This window comes from Chiloscyllium punctatum, chromosome 8, assembly GCF_047496795.1.
Source record: "Chiloscyllium punctatum isolate Juve2018m chromosome 8, sChiPun1.3, whole genome shotgun sequence".
NCBI lineage: Eukaryota > Metazoa > Chordata > Chondrichthyes > Orectolobiformes > Hemiscylliidae > Chiloscyllium > Chiloscyllium punctatum.
Genome location: NC_092746.1, coordinates 95,371,842 through 95,396,261, shown reverse-complemented (window position 1 = coordinate 95,396,261; position 24,420 = coordinate 95,371,842). Strand labels below are relative to the sequence as shown.

The 24,420-nt window shown below is 43.4% G+C and overlaps 1 protein-coding gene and 1 pseudogene across 6 annotated transcripts in view; one reads left to right on the top strand and one right to left on the bottom strand.

The window, feature by feature from the left end:
• pard3aa (par-3 family cell polarity regulator alpha, a) overlaps positions 1-24,420 on the top strand; it is an 871,753-nt gene that overhangs the window by 355,194 nt on the left and 492,139 nt on the right. For all 6 annotated transcript variants that reach the window (XM_072576113.1, XM_072576118.1, XM_072576117.1 and 3 more), the window contains exon 3: positions 8,973-9,153. In XM_072576113.1, coding sequence (XP_072432214.1) covers positions 8,973-9,153 — 181 coding nt within the window. The remainder of the gene's footprint in view (positions 1-8,972; positions 9,154-24,420) is intronic.
• LOC140480771 (histone H1.0-like) lies at positions 19,026-19,564 on the bottom strand (annotated as a pseudogene).

Sequence of the window (24,420 nt, the reverse complement as noted above, 5' to 3'; positions counted from 1 at the left end):
CTGATTGCGTCTTTGGTTAACAAATATTAAAAATTAATCTAGTTTACTGAAATGCTGCTGAGAACAGTCCTGGACATCGATGGGAGCCCAGGCACTGTCTCTCTTTCTTTCTCTCACTCACTCACTCACTCACTCTCTCACAAACACACACACACACACACACAGTCCAATTTCCCTAGAGTTCTACACAGGGGTGTACCCTTAACACCCCCCCCCCCCCAAATCCCCAGATAGTCTCTCCAACATTGTCCTGAACTTGTCAAAAAGTAGCAGTAACAAGTGTGTGTGTGTGCTATTTTGAGACTCGCCCCGTGCCGCCACCCCCCAATGACCACCACCACCAAAAACCACATCAGTCTTGCTGTTGGTGTCCAGAGTGGCTGCTCTAGGGTGGGGGCTGGGTGCGGTTGGGGGCAGACGGGGGACCGGGGAGGAGCGGATGCTGGGTGGATTGGAGCGAGTGCTCGCGCATGGTGTGCTGTTGCCTGCGCTTCTGAGCGGGGAACAGACTTAGCAAGTGCTCGCTGTGTCAATCCCATTAAACTGCTGGGGTGGGGGGAGGCTTCAGCAATGCTGCCGGTCTCTTACACACAAGGGTGTCTCTGCTCAGAAACAAACCCTGAGACTGAGAGAGGGAGCATGGCAGGGCAGAGCAAGGAAAAAGGAAACTTCAGAAAACTGAGCCCCAGAGGAGAGGCATTGAATCAATTAATTGAATATTCAATTACCTGAATGAAATATTGTCCGCTCATCTTGTTCGGATAATTGTGGTTCGTCTGTATACATTTTTTGGCATACCCTTTCCCAACTCTTCTGCCTCGCTGGCTCCCCCTTCAACAAACCTTCTCTCTCTCTCTCTCTCTCTCTCTCTCTCTCTGTCTTCTCCCCCCCCCCCCCCCCCCCCCTCCCCCTCACCACCACCACACACACACACACACAACTCGACACCCTTGACATCATCCAATTCTTTGACAAGTAATTTGGCCAGCCCCGCTGATGATGTCTCTTCCTTTTCGGTCAGTGTCTAATTACATCTCTGAAGTGCCTTGGACTTGATTGTTATAATTAAGAGGTGCCATATAAATACAGTTAACACAGACCGTTGAAAGAATGTCAGTATCTCACTGATGCCTCTGTTTTCAACATTTTTTAATTTAATGAGGGAAAGCTGTGGGGGGTGGGGTGGGGTGGTGGTGGGGGGAGGGGTGTAAGGAGGAGTGAGAAATTGCCACAGAATGGGGGTACTGGTGTCAAGAAAATCCAACTGTTTTAGATGTAAGTTCAGGTATGCAAAATATAATGTGTGCTGCATAACTTAAAGGAAACTACTCTTGAATTCCTCCCCCCGAAGGAATCCCAAACCTTTTGAAGGGGAAACATGATTTTAAGGAGGCAACATTAAAATTAACTGGCATTGTCATAATTTAAGTAAATAAATCTGTGCAAATTTGTGCAAATTTATGATGAATTGGAAAGTTCAGAACAAAACTACAGTCTGGAGTCACGGACACAAAAGGTGGTTACACTCTCAATACCCTCACAATTGCTACATTTCAACCAGCCTTTGTGTATTCTAAATCTCATAAAGCTCATCAAGGACACTGCTTAAACATTAATAGGGAAATGCTAATGCGATTGAGCAATTGGATCTGTGCCAAATTTTACAAGATCAAAGGGAATATGTGAAAGGAGATGTTGACATGAGGGACTGTAGAAAGAGTCTCAGAAACTGTGCTTGGTGCAAATAATCGGAGAAAGGAAATTGAGTCAAACCTCAAAGCAATGGTGGCTTTAATGGCTTTGGGCACTGTGGCATGGTATAGTAGCTCATAATCCAATGGAATTAAGCATGAAGTTTAAATCACGAGGGAAATGTATGCAGTTCTGCGGGCCTTGTGTCTGACTGATTCAGACCATAAGCTGGATGAAGGAATTTGTTGAGATCAGAGAGTGTATTGGCCAATTCGTTGCATTAAATTAATATTAATTAGCTTCAGATCCAGTCAGGCAACTCCCAAGACTTGCCAAACTATAGCACTCCTTGTACTGATCCTTCCTCAGTTTGGTTTCTGAGGTGGCTCCCGTCATTTGCTTTCTATAGATGAGGGTTTGCTAGGTTACTGCCAGTTGATAGCAAATTCACCACAAACATGCCAGATGCAAACTCCAAGGAATTGGATTTTGGCATCGTAATTTTAAATAGAGCAAGAGAAATACTCGATTATAAGCTCAAGTTGGGCAGTCATTTTCTCCTGCATTGTAAGCAGACTTCCTAGCAGCACTAGAATGCACACTCAGGAACAATGGACTGACAGAAGAGACACAACAAACAGTGAGACAAAGTATCGTACTGCTGATAACAAGGGAAAGACAAACACATAACCTCAACACCAAGGAGAGGGAAGCACTAAAATCACTAAGAAACGATAAGAACATAATCATACTACCGGCAGACAAAGGCAAAATGACGGTCATCCTGGCCAAAGCAGACTACATTCAAAAAGCACAACAACGACTTGCAGATATCTATCAAAAGAGGTAGTTTGACCCCACCCCACAGCTCACCAATAGGATAAACAACACACTGAGGGACCCACAAAAAAAGGACCGATAACCAGGTTTGACCTACAAAGAATGAAACCTGAAAGCAACACCACCCCCAGATTCTATGGACTACCTAAAGTGTACAAACCAAACATCCCACTCAGCCCCATAGTATCACTACCAGGGACACCATCACACAAACTGGCTAAAGAACTACAGCAGAAACTGAAACACCTGATCAGCGGATCCAGACACTCTATACAATCAACACAGGAATTCTTGGGCGTCATCAGAAATATACACATAGACAAGGAAGAAACCATGGTCTCATTCGATGTAACGGCACCGTTCACCTCTTTCGACAAAACCCTAGCCAGAGAAACAATAGCCAACCTGCTGGACATACAGGTTCAACGTCCTGTTGTCTGTTGTATCACAAAGACGGTTTACTCAAACTACTGGACCTGTGCCTCACAACACACTTCACATTCAACAACCAAATATATGAACAAATCAACAGCACACCCATGGGCTCACCCATCTCTGGACTCATAGCAGAAGCTGTAATGCAAAGATTAGAACAAACAGTCTTACTGCAAATTCAACCCAAACTCTGGGTCAAATATGTGGATGACACCTTTGTAATCATTAAAAACACAGAAATAGAGAGCACACACCAGATCATCAACGCCATGCTCACAGGAATCCAATTCACAAGAGAGGAAGAAAAGGACAACCAACTCCCATTCCTAGACGTGATGGTACAGAGAACACCAAACGGAGAATTCACCACAAAGGTATACAGGAAAGCCGCACACACAGACTAAGTCCTAAACTACGAAAGCAACCACCCCAACACACACAAAAGAAGTTGCATCAGGACATTATTCAAAAGGGCCGCAACACCCTGCAGTACACCAAAACTGCAAAAAGAGGAAGAAGAACACCTATACAATGTATTCGCCAAAAACGGATACCCACGCAATTTCATCAACAGATGCCTAAGGGAAAGACAACAGAACGAGGACATGCCGCAACCCAAAGGACTAGCCACACTACCATACATCAAGAGCATTTCTGAACTGACAGCCAGACTACTGGGACTCATAACAGCGCACACACCAACAGCCACTCTCAGACAACATCTCACCAGGACAAAGGACCCGATACCCAGCATGAGCAAAACCAATGTAGTGTACAAAATCCCATGCAAGGACTGCACAAAACACTACATAGGACAAACAGGAAGACAGCTAACGATCCGTATCCATGAACACCAACTAGCCACGAAACGACACGACCAGCTATCCTTAGTAGCCACACACGCAGGTGACAAGCAACATGAATTCGACTGGGACAACACTACTATTATAGGACAAGCCAAACCGAGAACAGCCAGGGAATTCCTAGAGGCATGGCACTCCTCCACAGACTCTATCAACAAACACATCGACCTGGACCCAATATACCGGCCACTGCAGCGGACAGTTGGAACTGATAACCGGAAGCGGCAGATTCAAACCACTAGAAATGCCGGAGGAAACAGCACAGAAGTGCTTCACAGGAGGCTCCCAAGCACCGAGGATGTCACCTAGATAGGGGGCGAAAGGTCTGCAACACAAATTCCCAGCCTGGCAAACAGAACCACAACAACAAGCACCCGAGCTACAAATCTTCTCACACACTTTGAATTGTAAGCTATTAAAAATATCCTAATTTTCTTATTTTGGCCAAAATATATTTTGAACTGGGGCTTTCAGTTGATTTTCTGCTGGTCTTTGTTATCTGATTCCTGAAGAAGGGCTTATGCCCGAAATGTCAATCCTCTTGCTCCTTGGATGCTGCCTGACCTGCTGCGCTTTTCCAGCAACATATTTTTCAGCTCTGTCTTGAGACTGAGCAGCAAGCGACCCAATTATACTATTCTGAAATAAAACTGATGCTGGAGATCTGAAACAAAAACAGACATTCCTGGCAAAACTCAGCAGGTCTGGCAGCATGTGTAGGAACAAAACAGGGTTAAAGTTTTGAGTCCAGTGACTTTTCAGGACTGGCAGCAGCTCAGAAATACTCTGAAATTTTTGCTGAAGGCAAGTTGGGCGAGGGCAGGAAGAGGGTGATTGGATAGGTGACGATGGAGCCCAGAGAGAGAGAGCTCAAGCCATAAAGTTGTTGAAATCGATATCAAGACCAGAAGAGTACAGGGTTCTCAAGTGAGAAATGAGGTGCTGTTCTTCCAGCTTGTGCTGAGCTTTACTGGAGCACGGCAGCAAGCCGGAAACACGGATGTCCAGGGAACAGGCTGGTGTGTTGAAGTGGCAGGCAATGGGAAGCTCATGGCCTTTTTGTGGACAGAGCATAGGTGTTCTGCAAAGCAGTCACCCAGTCTATGCTTTGTTTCCCCAATGTGGAGGAGACCACATTGTGTGTGGCAAATGCAATTGTGTGAAGGGCAGGTAAAGAGCTGTTTCACCTGGAAGGTGTGTTTGGGCCCTTGGTTGCAGAGGTGGGAGGAGGTAAACAGCCAGGTGTTGCACCATCTGCGGTTGCAGGGGAAGGTGTCTTGAGGCTGTGGGGGGGTGAAGGAAAAGTGAACCAGGGTGTCCAGGAGGGAATGGTCCTTGAGAAAAGCTGACGAGGGAGAGGAGGAATATGTGACTATAACAAGACCAGATAAGTGGCTGGGTAAAAAACATGAAAGGATGGAATCAAGCTCTAAAGTTCCTGAACTCGATGTTGATCCGCACTCAGTGCTGTGCACAGCCAAGTGCACACACTTGGACTTCTCAGCTCACGCTGTCTCAGAGCTGTCCTGCTCCCAGTTCCACTTCATTTCTAACAAGGAAATATTTCTCTTCCTTTTCAGGCATTAAGCAACACCAGCTGCAACAGCTCCGAGATATCCACACACCTGTGGAACCTCCCTGCCCTCCCCTCCCTCAGACTACATCCTTTCTCCTGACCCCAGCTTTTTTTGAAGCATTTGCTATTTGTTCTGAACTTCCACTGTCTGATGCTGAACATTCTGTAATCAGCAACATCTTAGTTTTGCCCTTCTGTACCCCTTCAGCTCAATAAATTTAGGGCATGATGTTGAAAGCTTTTTCCATCACCTCAACTTCCCTGCCTGCTTCTTTGGACAGGAGTCCTTTCACTCTCCCAGAGATCCCTTCATCCACCTCCAACAGTTTTCCCCACCTGGACCCCTCCCTCTGGCCTTTCACCTGCAGTCATCCTGTTCATCAAGAACTGGCAATGTGACATTGGTTGCCTTCATTTCTTAGCCATTCAAATCTATCTCACCCTGAGCTGACTGCAGCACATGCTCTCAGATCCTGGCCTGACTTTGTCATCCGGCCTGCTGACAAGGGTGGTGGTGCTGTTGTCATCTGGCAGACTGACCTCTGCATTGCAGAGGCCAAGCTTCAGGCCTCTGATTCTCTCCCTCTCTCCCTTGCTCTCTTGACTGTGACCTCATCATTGAGCATCACACCATTGTGTTCATAACTGTCACCAATCTCATCTAATCTCCACCTTCCCCCTCCCAGTTAATAGTTCCCCAATCCTTTCCAGCCTGCTTCTACCTCCTTCCCAATTTCCACAAACATGACTGCCTGGGCTAACCCATTGTTCCTGCCTCCTGCCCCTCGGAGCTTATCTATTCCTACCTTGACTCCAATTTGTTTCCCTGCCATTGTTCAGCACCACCACCCCCCCCCCCTCCACCCCCCTCCCCCCCCCCCGCCCCAACATAAATCTTCTGATGCCTTCTTCAGAATTTCCCATTCACGGGCTCCAGGGGCGGCACGGTGGCTCAGTGGTTAGCATTGCTGCCTGACGGCACCAGGGACCTGGGTTCAATTCCAGCTTTGGGTGACTGTCTGTGTGGAGTTTGCACATTTTCCCAGTGTCTGCGTGGGTTTCTCTGGGTGCTCTGGTTTCCTCCCATAACCCAAAGATGTGCAAGTTAGGTGAATTGGCCATGCTAAATTGTCCATAGTGTTCAGGGAAGTGTAGGTTAGTTGCATTTAGTCAGGGGTAAATATAGGATAATAAGGTAGAGAAATGGGTCTGAGTGGGTTACTCTTTGGAGGGTCGGTGTAGACTTGTTGGGCCGAAGGGCCTGTTTCCACACTGTGGGGATTCTATGAATCTTCACCATGGACGTGCCATCCCCTTTACATGTCCATTCTCCAACAGGATGGTCTCATGGTCCTTCACTCTTTCCCAGAAAGAAGACCCGGTCTGTTCCCTTCCACCACCCTCCTCTGCCTGGCCAAGCTCACCCTCACTTTGAACAGCTTCTCCTTAAACTCCTCTCGCTTCATTCAGGTCAAAGGTACCCACATGGGCCCGAGGGAAGTCAGTTTTTTTTTGTGGGGGGTAATTGGAACATTCCTTGTTCCAATCCAAATGAGCAACCCCCAGCCCCACAAAAACAATGCTGTGAAAAGCCCATTTCTGCTCTGATCCCATCTCTTTCCTCCTACAACATCAATAGGACCTGCCTGATGGTCCTCACCTACTACCCCATCAGCCTCCGCATTTAAAGGACTGTTGTCCACCATTTCCACTACATCCAGTGTGATGCCACTACCAAGATCCTCCCCTCCCCTCCCCTTTCCGTCAGCATTCCCTCGAGGCCATCCACTGTGATACAGCCTGATTCCATCTGATGAAAAATTGCTAGACTTGAAGTATTGGCTCTTTCTTCCTGCACATGCTGCCAGACCTGCTGAATTTTGCCAGCACTTTGCATTTTTGTACTGTTCTGAAGTTCAGCAACAGACTTGTCTAATTTGTTCATGGGGGCCATGTTTACATTAAGATTAGTGTAATGCAAGTGATTTTTCCTGAATGCTAAATGCTGAACATGCCACGGAAGTTAGGAGTTGGGTTTGAATCCTGGTGTAGGAAATGAAATACATTGTACGGCATGTGAATGCGGTGTGGTATCAAACCTGACTTTAAAAAACTGTGCTTGTGTTCTCCTTGCCTGTTTTCAGTTCACACTGCTGAACTGGCTGGTCATCAGGGGTATTCTCTTTCCCCCTCTCTCAGCAGAGAGCTCTTGTGGACATATTTAGTGCATGCAGAACAGTGTTGCTGGAGATTGTGGCAATGTAAACATTTTTTCTGGATGGCTGAAAGCCAACCTGCAGCTGTTCTTGTTGGAGTGATGGACAGATCCTACCGTATCCATGCACGCTGTAACCCAGGTCCAGGGACTGGCTTACAGCAGCTGAAATGCCAGTGCGATGTTATAATCTTCACAAACTACTTACTGTGCTGTTGGCACACGATCAACACTTTATCTCGAGCAATGGACCACTAGAAGATATATTCTGAAGTGCAGAAGAGCTGAGTGATGTTCTTCCATTAGTCAAGTGGCTGTTCACTACATGTTTGAGCTGTTTTGATGGGGTCCAATTCAAAGCTGCCGTGCACTTGTGCTTCTGCATGTCTGAATTAAAACCTGCTTTCCATCAATGCAAGGGGTATGGGACAACTGCCCTGCTTTCAGTGTGCTGCTGCTGCTCGTTCAACGAATGAGTTATGATACTGTTTGAAGTACACTTATGAAAAGGAGGACTAACCCTGCAGTCATCACATCAGTGATTCATCCAATTTAGCAGATGTGATTGAATCAGATTGAAAAACTGGTCTTCAATGAGAAGCGCCTTGTTCTTTCTGTAACTTCGGTGTTAATTACTGCTGTACAAAATGGTGATTGAATCATTGTAGTTATGGCTAACTGCATGCAAGGTTCTTGACACACTGCCTAAGTTCGATTTAAATCCCTTTCAGCCGACTGTTATTGTTTGAACAGCAAATGCTAGAATTTGTAGTAAATTGTTCACATTTTAAGAAAGGTTTCTTGCCACTTACTCACTCTTGACTGTCCACTCCCCTCCAGCCCTGTGTCTCACTTTATTGATGATGCCCAGTGTCAGAGGGCCAGTTGGATTTGGCTCATGGGTCATTTTTATTAAAAATTTAGTGTGGTCCATAGCCATTTCTTTTTAGTTGTGACTTTGTTTAATTAGGTCTGTAAGAAGTGCAGCAAAAGCATGCTTGTGCATCAGACAAAATAGAACTAAAATTATTTGCTTTATTCCTGTGACACAAAAATTGCAACATAAATGTTCTGTTGCTGATACAGTTCTTAAATTAGGATTCAATAAGTACTCCCAGGTAAGTTGTAATTACAATAGTAATGATCAAAGGAATGTGTTATAATTGCTTTCTTGCTTCTGAGCACAATTTGACAAAAGCTGGTGTAAATCAGTAGTCTGCTCTTGGCAAAAATTGAAGACAAGCTACTGGGTGGCTATATGCTGGTTGCTTGGGATGGACAGTACTTTAACATGCATTAAAGACAACACAGTGGGTTTATCTTCAACTTTCTTTCTTTTTGTCCTCTGCAGCTTGTTGCTATCTTTGAAGAGCAAGAGCCACACCATGGTGGTGATGGTACAAGTGCCAGTTCAACTGGTACTCAAAGCCCAGAGATATTTGGCAGTGAGCCTGCACCAAACCCCTTGTCTGCATTCCAGCCATATCAAGCGTCAAGTGAGATTGAGGTCACGCCATCTGTCCTCCGAGCAAGTAAGTACCTGTGTGTGCTCATTCACGCATGTAGGGAGACTTTTGAACTAAGGGCCTGCACGTTCGTATGTCCTTCAACGATTTGTTTGGCTCACCTTTAAAGCTTTGTAAGTCTCTTCCATTTTGAACACTTTTAGATTAGATACCCCACATTATAGAAACCGGCCCTTTGGCCCAACAAGTCCCCACCGACCCTCCGAAGAGTAACCCACCCAGACCCATTCCCCTACCCTGTATTTACCCTGACTAATTTACCTAACACTATGGACAATTTAGCATAACCTGCACAACTTTGGATTATGGGAGGAAACCGGAGCACCCGGAGGAAAATCACTGAGTTTCTGTGCCACCCATTTCTGGCCCCTTTTTGAAATGTACTCATTTGAACCATATCGTTGGATATGTTACTCTGACATCTGAAAGCAAATCGAACTTAGATTCTGCTCCGAATCTGCCTAACGTTTTTTGCTGGGATATGCACAAATGGATGTTGGACATCCAGGCGTCTGAAATGGTGACCACAAGTGGAAAGCTTCAGGTGAGAGGCTGGTGAGGAGCAATAGGGTAGAAAAATACAGTTTTAAACATGGAACACAGAAATGCTATTTGCAATAGAAATGCTTGCCCTTGTACAATAACTTCACCTAATGTTCAGCAGCAGCCCATTGTAGAGAAATAAAGTCATGAGACGTGGCATTTTAAAAACAAAATGTTTGAAAAACATTTAGTATAACTGCTATTAAATCTCCATATGTATAAAAGGAACAATATTCTCTCCTAGATGATCAGAAAATTACAAAGAGCAGAATAAATCTGTCATACAAATGTGTCACATATTAGCCCCAAAATGTTTCCTCTTTACACTTACTAATACCTCCAACCCACCTTTTTAACATACCCTAAAGTATGATCGTCCAAAAATGAATAATTCACTATAAAAAAAACTATATAGATAAGCTCATAATGTGACTTCAAAATTTGAGTTATGAAGAATTCTTGGAAGTATTGTAAAGCCTTTATTCCTGAAATATCTAACTATTGCTTTAAGTTGTTAGTGCATTTACATGACCATTCATGGAGGGGAAAAAAAATCATGCTGATGAAGGAAATCATCTGACTTTAGGGTAGGTTACAGAACTGCTGCAGTTAGTATTTCAATTTGCTCAGTGGCTAATTAGCCCAAATGGCTTAACTTATTACTGCTACTTGCACATTTCCTGGGACATTCGTCTTGGCAGTGTTACACTTCTGTAATGATTGCATTGTTATGCCTTCAATACGCCCAGTATTTTGTACTCAGGTAACACGACCGTTGTCTTTAAGGCAGTGAAGTTTAAAAAAACACTAAATGACACCAATCAGCTGGCATTACTTTGGACTGCCATAATAACTGGCATTACTATTGCAGTAGTAATTGCACAATTATTTGGTTTCATGAAATGAATTATGGATTGCCAAATGTTTGTAGAGTTAAGGTTCAAGGACAATCTGAGAACTCCCGTAACTGCCAAATTTCATTGACAAATGAACTGAATTTACTCAATTTGATGTCTTGTTTACCTTAAGCATTTTAGAATGGGGTATCTGAGTTGTATGGACTGGTGTCAATAGTCTGACAAAAGTTTTCATGTTTTGACTTGTGGACAGAATTCAAAACTTGTGATCATAACATAATTCCTGATTGATCCAGTAAGGAAATAGAAAGCATTATCTAAATCAGATCTTCTAAGTACAAATACTGAGGCAATGAAGTTAGGATGTGAAAAAGGAATCACCTGAGGTGGGTTGCATTGAGGCGGTCAGTCGGAAGCTTGGTACGTGTATGTGGGAGAAAACAAGGATGCAGTAAAAATATTAGTTGGTATAGAGTGGAAAAAATGCCTTGTCAATCAGTGTAGCAGACACCTGCTCAGCTGAATGGCCTGACTCAGTGCTTTAATTGTTATGCCATCCTAATCGTATGTGGTGACAAATTGTTAACCTCAATTTTGTATTTTTATCATAGTTCACTCTTAAATTATTGCCTCTGTATTTGTGTTTTGAAGATCTCTCTGCTGATTGAATACTTCTTCATGTGATACAGCATAATTTTATTATTGAACATTTGCTGTTGATGACATGTAATTCAGTAATTATGACCCATAATTATTATATCTGCCTGGGGCAATTGACTATTAGTTGTACTAAGACTCAGAAAATTGCTACAACTGATGTAATTTTTTGCTAATTGCTGTGCTACCCATGTACTTATTATGAATACTGCATTGTGCTTGTAGAAACTAAAAACCACTGCTGACTGATTTCTCCCCAGGTAGTTAGAAATAATGCCTTGAAACTGAATTAGTTTGGTCACGTGCTTAAATTGCATATTTGAATTCTGTGCTTTGGAACCTTAACTGCTGCTCCTGGCTATTACCAACATGGCAAATAGAATTAAAGGTTTCAAGTATGTGAGCAGTTAATTCATTCCCAGACACAGTTTTGAATTGTAGACGTCTCAGGCAGTAACTCTGCCTCTGTTCTATGACCATATGTGATTTCTTTTTTGGATAAGATGTGTAAAGACCGGCATTTATGATCCCAGTGTGTGATTTAAAGGTACCGCCATAATAACTGGTATTGCTCTTAAAATAGTGATGATAATGTTACTTCTGCTCAGAAGTAGTGTTTTGCTGATCATTGAAAGAAAGTGTCATAGAACATAGAACAATACAGCGCAGTACAGGCCCTTTGGCCCTTGATGTTACGCCGATCCAAGCCCACCTAACCTACACTAGCCCACTATCCTCCATATGCCTATCCAATGCCCGTTTAAATGCCCATAAAGAGGGAGAGTCCACCACTGCTACTGGCAGGGCATTCCATGAACTCACGACTCGCTGAGTAAAGAATCTACCCCTAAAATCTGTCCTATACCTATCACCCCTTAATTTAAAGCTATGCCCCCTCGTAATAGCTGACTCCATACGTGGAAAAAGGTTCTCATGGTCAACCCTTTCTAAACCCCTAATCATCTTGTACACCTCTATCAAGTCACCCCTAAACCTTCTTTTCTCCAATGAAAACAGCCCCAAGTGCCTCAGCCTTTCCTCATACGATCTTCTGACCATACCAGGCAACATCCTGGTAAACCTCCTCTGCACCCGTTCCGGTGCCTCCACATCCTTCCTACCATCCTATGGCGACCAAAACTGCACACAATACTCCAGATGCGGCCGCACCAGAGTCTTATACAACTGCAACATGACCTCAGGACTCCGGAACTCAATTCCTCTACCAATAAAAGCCAGTACGCCATATGCCACCTTCACCGCACTATTTTCCTGGGTGGCAACTTTCAAAGATCTGTGTACATGGACACCAAGATCCCTCTGCTCATCCACACTGCCAAGTATCCGACTATTAGCCCAGTACCCCATCTTTTTGTTACTCTTACCAAAGTGGATCACCTCACACTTACCTACATTGAACTCCATTTGCCACCTTCCTGCCTAGCTTTGCAGCTTATCTATATCCCGCTGTAGCCTGACACATCCTTCCTCACTGTCTACAACTCCACCGACTTTCGTATCATCCGCAAACTTGCTCACCCAACCTTCTAGCCCCTCCTCCAGGTCATTTATAAAAATGACAAACAGCAATGGTCCCAAAACAGATCCTTGCAGAACACCGCGAGTAACTGCACTCCAAGATGAACCTTTACCATCAACTACTACCCTCTGTCTTCTTCCAGCCAGCCAATTCCCAATCCAAACCTCCAACTCACCCTCCATGCCATACCTCCCTATTTTTTGCAGTAGCCGACCATGGGGAACCTTATCAAACGCCTTACTAAAATCCATATACACCACACCTACCGCTTTCCCCTCGTCCACCTCCTTTGTCACGTTCTCGAAGAATTCAATAAGGTTTGTGAGGCACGACCTGTCTTTCACAAAACCATGCTGACTATCCTTGATCGCATTATTCCTATCCAGATGTTCATAAATCCTATCCCTTACAATTCTCTAAGACTTTGCCCACAACAGAAGTGAGACTCACTGGCTACGGTTATTAGGGTTATCCCTACTCTCCTTCTTGAACAAGGGAACCATATTTGCTATCCTCCAGTCTTCTGGCACTATTCCTGAAGACAACGAGGACATAAAAATCAAGGCCAATGGCTTTGCAATCTCCTCCCTTGCTTCCCAGAGAATCCTAGGATAAATGCCTTTAGACCCAGGGGACTTATCTATTTTCACCCTTTCCAGAATTTCCAACACCTCTTTCCTACATACCTCAAAGCTGTCCATTCTAATTAATTGTGACTCAATATTCACATCGGCAGCAATGTTCTATTCCTGAGTGAATACTGATGAAAAGTATTCATTCAGTATCTCCCCAATGTCTTCAGCCTCCACACGCAACTTCCCACTACTATCCTTGACTGGACCTATTCCTACCCTTGTCATTCTTTTATTCCTGACATACCTATAGAAAGCTTTAGGGTTTTCCCTAATCCTACCAACTAAGGACTTTTCATGTCCCCTCCTTGCTGCTCTAAGCTATCTCTTCAGATCCTTCCTGGCTACCTTATAACTCTCAATCGCCCCAATTGAACCTTCACGCCTCATCTTTACATAGGCCGCCCTCTTCCATTTAACAAGGGATTCCAATTCCTTATTAAATCACGGTTCTCTTACACGACCCTTTCCTCCCTGCCTGACAGGTACATACTTATCAAGGACACTCAATAGTTGCTCCTTGAACAAGCTCCACATATCAATTGCGCCCTTGCCTTGAAGCCTACTTTTCCAAGCCACGCATCGTAAGTCATGCCTCACCACATCATAATTTCCCTGCCCCCAGCTATAACTCTTGCCCTGCACTGCACACTTATCCCTCTCCATCACTAGAGTAAAAGTCACCGAATTGTGGTTACTGTCTCGAAGTGCTCACCTACCTCCAAGTCTAACACCTGGCCTGGTTCATTACCTAGAACCAAATCCAGTATGGCCTCACCTCTTGTTGGCCTATCTACATATTGTGTCCGGAAACCCTCCTGCATACATTGGACAAACACCGACCCATCTAACGAACTCGAGCTATAGCTTTCCCAATCAATATCAGGAAAGTTAAAGTCCCCCATAACAACCACCTTATTACTTTCACTCTTCTCCTGAATCATCCTCGCAATCCTTTCTTCTACATTTCTAGGACTATCAGGAGGCCTGTAGAAAACTCCTAACAGGGTGACCTCACCTTTCCTATTCCTAACCTCAGCCCAAACTACCTCAGATGGTGAGTCTTCATCTATCGTCCTTTCCACCGCTGTAATACTATCTTTGACAAGCAATGCCACACCTCCCCCTCTTTTACCCCCACCTCTGACCCTACTAAAACATTTAAACCCTGGAACCTGCAACAGCCAATCCTGTCCCTGTCCACCCATGTCTCCATGAATCAAAAACAACTTCTCTCAATTTTAAACACCTTCAATGTTCATTTCTGATTTCAAATTCTCCTCAGTGCTTTGCAGTGACAATGTAGTGGCAGTAGGGAGGAAAGAGCAAAGTGCCAGACTTCTTAACCAGAAACTCCCCTTGGTTAAATGATTTTTTAAAAAATCTGGAATTAAGAATCTACTGATAAACCATGAAACAATTGTTGTTTGTCAGAAAAACCCATCTAGTTCACTGATGTCCTTCAGGAAAGGAGATCTGCCATTGTCATCTGGTTTGGCCTACCCGACCCCAGATTTGCAGCAATGTACTTAATTCTAACTACCCTCTGAAATGGCTGAGCAAGCCACTCATTGTATCAATCACCACTAAGTCTCAACAAACAAATGAAACTTGAGGAAGGCTCGGCATCAACCTTGGCACTGTACCGACAACAGCAAAAACAGCCCTGTCAACCCTGCAAAGGTCTCCTGACTAACGTCTGGGGCTACTGCCAAAACTGGAAGAGCTGCTTCAAAGACTCATTGAGCAACAGCCCATCATACTCACGGAGTTATATCTTATAGATAATGTCCCAAACTATTATTACCTCTGATTGTGTCTTGTCCCCTAGCAGGACAGACCCAGCAGTAGTAGTGGCACAGTGATATACTTTGGCAGAGACTTGCCATGGGAATCTTCAACATTAACTCTGGACCCCATGAAGGCTCATGGCATCAGGTAAAATATGAGCAAGGAAACCTCCTGCTGGTGACCACATACCATCCTCCCTCGGCTGATGAGTCAGTACTCCTCCATATTGATCCACACTTGGAGGAAGTGCAGAGGATGGCAAACACTCAAAATGTACTTTGGGCAGGGGATTTCAATGTTCACCACCAAGAATGGCTCAGTAGCAACATTATTGATTGAGCTGGTTGGATCAAAAGGACATACTTGACCTTATCCTTACCAATCTACCGGATGCACAGTGTCAGTAAGAATAACCATCGCACGGTCCTTGTGGATGAAAAGTCCCACCTTCACTTTGAAAATACCTTCCATTGTGTTGTGTGGCATTATCACTATGCTAAATGGGATAGACTTAGAACAGATCTAGCAACTAAAGACTGGGCATCCATGAGGCGCTGCGGGCCATCAACAACAGCAGAACTCTACTCCAGCACAATCTACAAACTGATGGCCTGGCAAAATCCCCACTCACTGGTTGCCATCAAGCCAGGGGATCAACCCAGTTCAAAGAAGAGTGCAGGAGAGCATGCCAGGAGCAGGACCAACCACATCAAAATGTGTAGACCTGGTGAAGCTACAAAACAGCATAAGAGAGGCAGAGCCAAGCAATGACCAGAAATAGCGCAGCAGATCTAAGCTCTGTAGTCTTGCCACTTTCAGTCGTGAATTGTAGTAAAAATGAAACTGCTTACTGGAGGAGAGGATCCACATATTTCCCTGTCCTCAATGATGGATGAGCCTAGCACATCAGTACAATGGTTAAGGGTAAACATTGGTGGACAATACCCGGGCCTGGGCTGAAAAGTGGCAAGTAACGTTTGCGCTGCACAAATGCCAGGCAGTGACCACCTCCATTAAGAGATAGTCTCATCCCCATTCTTTGACTCAGTGGTGTGACCATCACTGAATCCCCCCCACTATCAATATCCTGGGGGTTCCCCTTGGCCTGAAACTGAACTGGGCTCTCTACATAAACACTGGCTACACTAGTAGATCAGAGGCTAGGAATACTGCGATGAGTAACTCACCACCTGACTCCCCAAAGCCTGTCCACTATCTTCAAGAGCCAAGTCAGGAGTAATATGGAGTATTTCCCACTTGTCTGGATGGGTGCAGCTTAAAAAACACTCAGGTTTTACACCATCCAGGGCAAAGTAGCCCGCTTGATTGGCACTACACCCACAAGCACCACTTACTCACCACCAACTTTGAGACCCAGTAGTGTGTACAATCTCCAAGATGCACAGTAGACTTTCATCGTGGATCCTTAAATGGCACCTTCCAAACCTACAACCATTTCCATCCAACAGGAAGGGTAGCAGATACATTTGAATGCGGCCGTCTGCAGGTTTCCCCCTCAGCCACTCACCATCCTGACTTGGAAGTACATCAGTCCTGGAATTTCCTACCAAAGGGCATTATGGGTTTACCTATAGCACGTGGACTGCAGCAGTTCAAAAAGCGAGCTCACCACCACCACCTCAATAGCAACTAGGGAGAGGCAATAAATGCTGGGCCCATGGGTGAATTTTTTAAAAAAGCTCCACGTTGAAGCAAGAAATTTTCAGTCAATGGCCCAATATTCCACTGGTGTCTATCATAGAATATAGAATAGTACAGCATAAAAATAGGCCCTTTTGGCCCACCATGTCTCTGCCGACCATGATGCAAGAATAAAGTTGATGAGCTGCTGGCACAAATAGAGACAGATGGGTACGGCCTGGTGAGGATTACTGAAATATGGTTACAGGCGAATCAGGACTGGGAGTTAAATGTCCAGGGGTACTGAGTGTTCTGAAAGGGTAGACAAGAAGGAGAGGGAGGTGGAGTTGCTTTAATGGTTTTTATTTTCCAAATCAAGGTGTAGCTTTGTTTATTATAAACATACGAAGGTACAGGGCACCCTGTAAACAACACAATACAATATTGTCCGTGTGGCCAACCACTTACACTGACAGGATGATAGTTTATGAATTACAGTCAGCCTTCAGATCGATTCAGCTAGAAAATAAACATCATGCCATCGAACAATTAGAAATGAAGTTATAATTATTTGTCAATTAAAACAATTGTGTATTTAAAAACTTAAAACAGTGCTTAACAAGAAACAGCACACAATAGTTCGAGAAGGAATGTCCTAAAAAGTAAACCATCTAATAAACAAGACATCACTAATGATAAATAAGAATTGCTTGTATGGAGAGAATATCCTAATGATTAAATTAGTGATTTTGTGAAAAGAACACATACAAATCTCATTGTGGGAGCCACATTATAAGTGAGTGCCTTTCAGTCAGAAATTCCCATTTTCCTTTGGCCAAGTTGAACTGAGTACTGTTTAGTTCTAATTTTCTCTAGTTTGTTTTTATCCTTCACTTTCATAATTGCATAAGTTTTGCAATTTCTAGCTCAAAATAAACACAAATATTACTCTACCCTAATACTCTCTATAAAACACCCAGATATCATTTCAGGCCAGCAAAGCGCAAAAAGATTTAAACACAGCCAAGTATTTGGAAACAGTTACTGTGTTGGGATCTGGGACAGTCTGAAATTGTTTTGCCATTGCAAGCAGTCATTAAATGGGCTGCTCTTGCATTTTGCTGCATGTTCCTCTTAAGCCGTCTCTTCAAATATAAATGTGGTGAGTGGGGTAGTTGTGCCCTGGTAACTACATCTTGGAAGGTCCCTTTTACCTACTCAAAGACTGGGTAACTACGCAGCTTCATGAACCAATGCTGGCTGTGTGTCAATGACACAATGATTTCTTAACATTCAGACAGGGAATTTGCTTTTGGGAAGGAAAGCTTTCAAAATATTGACTCTGCACTTATTTCTGTAATATCATTCACGTTATTCAGAAACAAGCAGTTTCTAACTAGTTCCAGCCTGCTTTAAAAGTTGAAAACTAATTCATTTGAGTAAAGTATTTGGAAAATAAATGCTGAACTATGCAATGGACAGCAATAGTCAGCACATGAGATGTGCTGGATTAGTGGTGCTGGAAGAGCACAGCAGTTCAGGCAGCATCCAACGAGCAGCGAAATCAACGTTTCGGGCAAAAGCCCTTCATCAGGAATAAAGGCAGTGAGCCTGAAGCATGGAGAGATAACTCTCCATGCTTCAGGCTCACTGCCTTTATTCCTGATGAAGGGCTTTTGCCCGAAACGTTGATTTCGCTGCTCGTTGGATGCTGCCTGAACTGCTGTGCTCTTCCAGCACCACTAATCCAGTATTTGATTTTCAGCATCTGCAGTCATTGTTTTTACCATGAGATGTGCTGTCCATTAGTTGAGTCTGGCTTTGCTTAGCAGTTGTCTGTGAATTTACACCCTTCCTTTGGGGGTGGAAGCACTGTAAATACACACTCACACATGTCCTACCCACACTCACTCACATCCTGCCCACAGTCACTCCTCACCAGGGCAGTAACACAAGATGGAATAGGTCGAGAGCAAAGGTTAACCACGGCAATGTACAACATTACATTTCTTGTCCACAGTCCTGACGTTACTGTATTGAACAGATGATAACTGAGTCCATCTTTTTTAAACATAAGACAGAAAGAGCTTCTAACAAAATAAAAAAGTCTCTTTATTAAATTAAAAAAAATCTTTTCTTAAACTGTATGTACACAAAGTTTCTGAAGAATCAAACTGAAAACCAAAAGCAGTCCATGTTGACATTTCGTGATTAGAATCATTTCTTGGCTTTCCTCCCTTTCACTTTTAGCCCACTTGCTTTCTTTACCTCGGTCTTAGCTTTGGCTTTTGCTGGTTTTGCCTTGGGCTTTTTGGATGTGGTTGCCTTCTTCTTAGGTGTCTTGGCTTTCTTTTTATCCACTTTTGCTTTCTTTGCCTTGGCTGCTGGCTTGGCTGGCTTGTGGGCCGTTGATCCCTTGCGGCCAGTGAGGCTCCTCTTCGGTGTCTTAGCATTTTCTTTACTGCCTTCTTCGGTTCCTCACTTTTAACTAACTGGAAGGAGCCCTAGGTGCCTAAGCTCGTGGTCTGCTTGACAACATTGCTCTTCACCAGTTTCTTGAGCGCCAGCTTGATCTGTATTTTGGCGTTCTCACCCACCTTGAACTCATTGCAGATATACTTCTCTCTCTTATAGCGGGAGACACCAGAGCGGCTGTTCAGTGCTTGGGTGGCCATGATGATCATGTCCGTGTACTTGGGGTGGTCTATGCTCTTCTTGGCCGCCTTGGGGGGAGCCGAGGTGGAGTTCTCGGTCATGGTTGGTGAGCCTGGAAGTTTCCTCTTTCAGTCCTTGATGGGAACAGGAGGCAGCCCCAGTCTGTGTAAATCTGTGTGTGTAAATCTGTGTATGTATATCTGTGTGCAGTAGCTGGGCTCTGACACACTCAACTCCTTCCTTGTGTGTCGCAGCCGCTTTAATGGTTAAGGATGATGTCGAGGCTCTATTAAACGATATTGGCACGAGGGACCAAATGTTGAATTAGTCTGGGTAGAAATAAAAAAAAGAGAAAAAAACTTATTGGTAGCAGTAATTTACAGACTTCAAACAGTACTTCTGAAGTCGGGCACTGAGTAAACCAGGAGACAATGAGGGCATGTGAGGCGAGCACACTTGTAATTATGGGTGATTTGAGCATACATGTGATTGGATTAATCAACTTGGCAAGGGTAGCCTCAGCGAAAGGTTCATAAAGGAGTGTATGAGGATTTCATTGAGCCAACCAGAGAACTGGTTACTTATGTAATGAGGGAAGATTGATAAATGGTGGTTATGAATTTGAAGGTGTGTACTGTACCTTTAAGAGAGTGAGTGCTGTTTTGCACTGAAAACTGACAAGTACCTGTTATTTGACTGACTAGCAGTCTCTGTGTGTACTGGAATATTGAAAACATTTGGTTGTGAAATAGATACCTGAGTTTTTGTTGCTGTTTTGACAACAATTCAAATTTAATGAATCAGTTTAAATTATATCCCAGGATACAAAAACATTGGTTTGAGGTTGGCAAAAACAATAATTTAAACTCAACTAATGAGATGATCCAATGTGTTGGGCATAAAAAAGGCAGGCATTTTGGAAGTTAGAGAATAACTGGCATTGAGAGATACTGCCATTTAAAATGCATGCTATCAAAGGTACCTTTTTCATATGAAACATCTTTGCAGTAAAAGACAACCCCAGGAGATCTTTCGCTGAAAGGAGGAGGACACCGATGATGATAGCTCCTGTATGGTTTTGAAATCAAGTTGATGTAATTTTAATACAGGTTTTTATTGGAACAGTATATTGTTTTAGAGTTGGAGGCAGATAACAAATCTTTTAGTGAAAGGAGGCTTAGAGTTGTAAATTGTTGTTTAATGTTCACTTTTAAAGTTAAAGAATAAATTGATTTTTTTTAAAATAGTGGAATTTGGAGTTCTCTGTCACTTGTATTTTAACAGAATGCTTCACCACTGTGTTGTAACATGGTCCTAGTTAAGGATCCTCTTGGAAGGAGTGATTGCAACATGCCAAAGTTTCAAATTCAGACTGAAAGAAAGTTGCATATGAGAGTTTGAGTGTTGGGCGATGGTAATTATATAGGCTTCAGGAAGGAGTTGACCACAGTGGACTGGGCAGAAATATTCAAGGGCAGGACAGTTGAAAAATAGTGGCACATATTTAGGGAGATACTAAATACCTTTCACAGAGCAAAGGTTATCAATGGGGTAGGGCAATTATAATGTGATTAGGCAAGACTTAGGAGGCATCAAATGGGGTAGCAAAATGCAGGGGATGGGGACAATCGAAATGTGGAGCTTGTTTAAGGAACAGAGATTGTGTGTCCTTGGGTCGGTGCCTCCCTGTCAGACAGGGAGGAAGTGACAAGGTAAGGGAACCGTGGTTTACGACAGAAATTGCATCTCTTGTTAAGCGGAAGAAGGAGACTTATGTGACTATGAGATGAGAGAGTTCAGATGAGGTGATGGAGAGTTACAGATTAGGTAGGAAGGATTTAAAGAGAGTTAAGAAGAGAAAGGAGGGGACATGAGCAGTCTTTTTAGCAAATAAAATAAAGGAGAACCCTAAATCTTTCTTAAAGTATGTGAGGAATAAAATGGAATAGGGCCAGTCAAAGACAGAAGTGGGAAGTTGTGTGTGGATCCTGTGGAGATCGGAGAGGTGCTAAACGAATATTTCTCATCTGTTTTCACTCAGGAAAAGGAGAATATTGTAGAGAAGAAGAATGAGATATTAGATTAGCAAGGATCGAGTTTAGTAAGGAAGAGGTGTTACCAATTCTAGAAGGAGTGAAAGTAGACAAGTCCCCTGGGCTGGATGGAATTTATCCGAGGATTCTCTGGGAAGCGAAGGAGGTGGTGTTGGAGCCTTTGGCTTTGATCTTTGTGTCGTCATTGTGTACAGGTTTAGTACCAGAGGACTGGAGGATTGCAAATGTTGTGCCCTTGTTCAAGAAGGGCAGTAGAGATGACCCACGTAATTATAGACCAGTGAGCCGTACTTCTGTTGTAGGAAAGGTTTTGGAAAGGATTGAGAGAGAGAGGATTTATAATCACCTTGCAAGCAATAATTTGATTGCAGATAGCCAACATTGTTTCGTCAAGGGCAGGTTGTGTCTCATAAACCTCATTGAGTTTTTTGAGAAGGTGACCAATCGTATGGATGAGGGTTGGACAGTTAACGTGGTGTACATGGAATTCAGTAAGGCCTTTGATAAGGTTCCACATGGAAGGCTGTTAGTGAAAATGCAGAGGCATGGGATTGAGGGTGATTGAGCAGTTTGGATTATGCCTTTCAGCCTGAAAGAAGGCAGTGAGTGGTGGTTGATGGAGAATATTCAGCCTGGAGTTCAGTTATTAGTGGTGTGCTACAAGGATCTGTTTTGGTACCATTGCTCTTTGTTATTTTTATAAATGACTTAGACACAGGCATAGCTGGATTGGTTAGTAAATTTGCAGATGATACTAAAGTCAGTGGAGTAGTGGACAGTGTGGAAGAATGTTGCAGGGGGATTTGGATAAACTGCAGAATTGGGCTGAGAGGTGCAAATGGAGTTCAGTACAGATAAATGTGAGGTGATTCACTTTGGGAAGAATAACAGGAAGGCAGAATACTGGGCCAATGGAAAAATTCTTGGTAGTGTGGATGTGCAGAGGGATCTTGGAGTCCATGTACATAGATCCCTGAAAGCTGCCACCCAGGTTGATAGTGCTGTTCAGAAGGCATACGGTGTGTTAGGTTTTATTGGTAGACGGATTGAGTTTCAGAGCTGTAATATCATGCTGCAACTATACAAAACACCTAGTATGGCTGCAGTTGGAATATTATGTACAGTTCTGTTCGCCCCATTACAGGAAGGATGTGGAAGCATTGGAAAAGGTGCAGAGGAGATTGACCAGGATGTTGCCTGGTCTGGAGGGAAGGTCTTATGAGGAAAGGCTGAGAGATTTGGGTCTGTTTTCATTGGAAAGGAGAAGGCTAAAAGGGGATTTGATAGAGACATACAAGATGATCAGAGGATTAGATAGGGTAGACAGTGAAAGTCTTTTTCCTAGGATGATGACGTTAGCTCGTACGAGGGGACATAAACTACAAATTGAGGGGTGATAGATTTAAGACAGATGTCAGAGGCAGGTTCTTTACTCAGAGAGTGGTAAGGGCGTGGAATGCCCTACCTGCTAATGTAGTCAACTCAGCCACATTAGGGAGATTTAAACAATCCTCGGATAAGCACATGGATGATGATGGGATAGTGAAGGGGAATGGGTTTAGATTAGTTCACAGGTTGGTGCAAGGGCCTGTTCTGCGCTGTATTGTTCTATGTTTTATGTTCTAAAGTATATTCCTGAGAGAAAGAGGAATCATAAAAATTTTTAAAAATTATCCATGGCTGAAAGGCATTAAGGCAAAAAACGTGGGCATATCACACTGCAAAACTTAGTGGCACTCTGAGTGATTGGGAGAACTTTAAACATCAGGAAAGGGTTACTAAAAACAAAATCTCAAGAGCGAAGATGAACTATTAAAGGAAACTAGCAGAAGACATAAGCACTGATACTGAAAGCTTCCAAAACATAAAATGAAGAGAATAGTGAAATTAAATGTTGGCCCTTTAAGGATGAAAATGGTGAGATAATAATGGGAATCTCAGAGGTGGTAGAGGCACTGAACCATTACTTTGTATTTGTTTTCACTGTGGAATATCATAATTTCTTCCCAAAAATTGCAATTACGACAGAGGAACACTGTGAAATTATTACAACTAGGGACAAGGTATTAAGTAAATGGAGGGGATTAAAGGCAGATAAGTCCCTGGGGCCTGAAGGTGTGCACCCTAAGGTTTTAAAAGAAGTGGCAGCAGAGGTATGAGATTCATTAGTTATGATTTTCTAAAATTCCCTGGATTCTGAAAAAGTACCGGTGGATTGGAAACATGTGAATGTCTCCCTCTTAGGCAAAATGTGGGAAACTATGCACCAGTTAGTTTGACTTCTGTAGTGGAGACTTGCTAAGTCGATCTTGAAGAAGGAGATACCTGAACACCTATAAAAACAAAGCCCAATTCACCAGTGTTAGCATGGTTTCATGAAAAGCAAGTCATGCTTGGTGAACTTGCTGGAGTTCTTTGAGAATGTAACAAGTAAGATGGATAATGGGGATCCAATGGATGTGGAATATCTTGACTTCCAGAAGATATTTGACAAAGTGCCGCATAAAAGACTAATCCAGAGGGTTAGATCCTAGGGGTTAAGGTAGAGTATTGGCTTGGATAGAGGATTGTTTAACTGACAGAAAGCAGAGAGTAGGGATAAATGGGTCCTTCTCTTAGATGGCGAACTGTAACTAGTGAGGTACTGTATGGTTCAGTTCTTGGACATCAACAGTTTACAATCTTTCTAAATGATCCGCAAGCAGGGACAGAGTGTAATGTAGCAGAATTCACGAATGATGCTAAAATAGTTGGGAGAGCAGCTGTGATGAGGAGAGAGAGTTTATAGATGGATATTGTTAGACTTGGAGGATGGGCCAGAGTCTGGCAGATGGAGTTCAATGTAGATCAGTGCAAGGTTACCCATTTGTGCCAGAAAACTAAAAGGGTATGTTATTATTTAA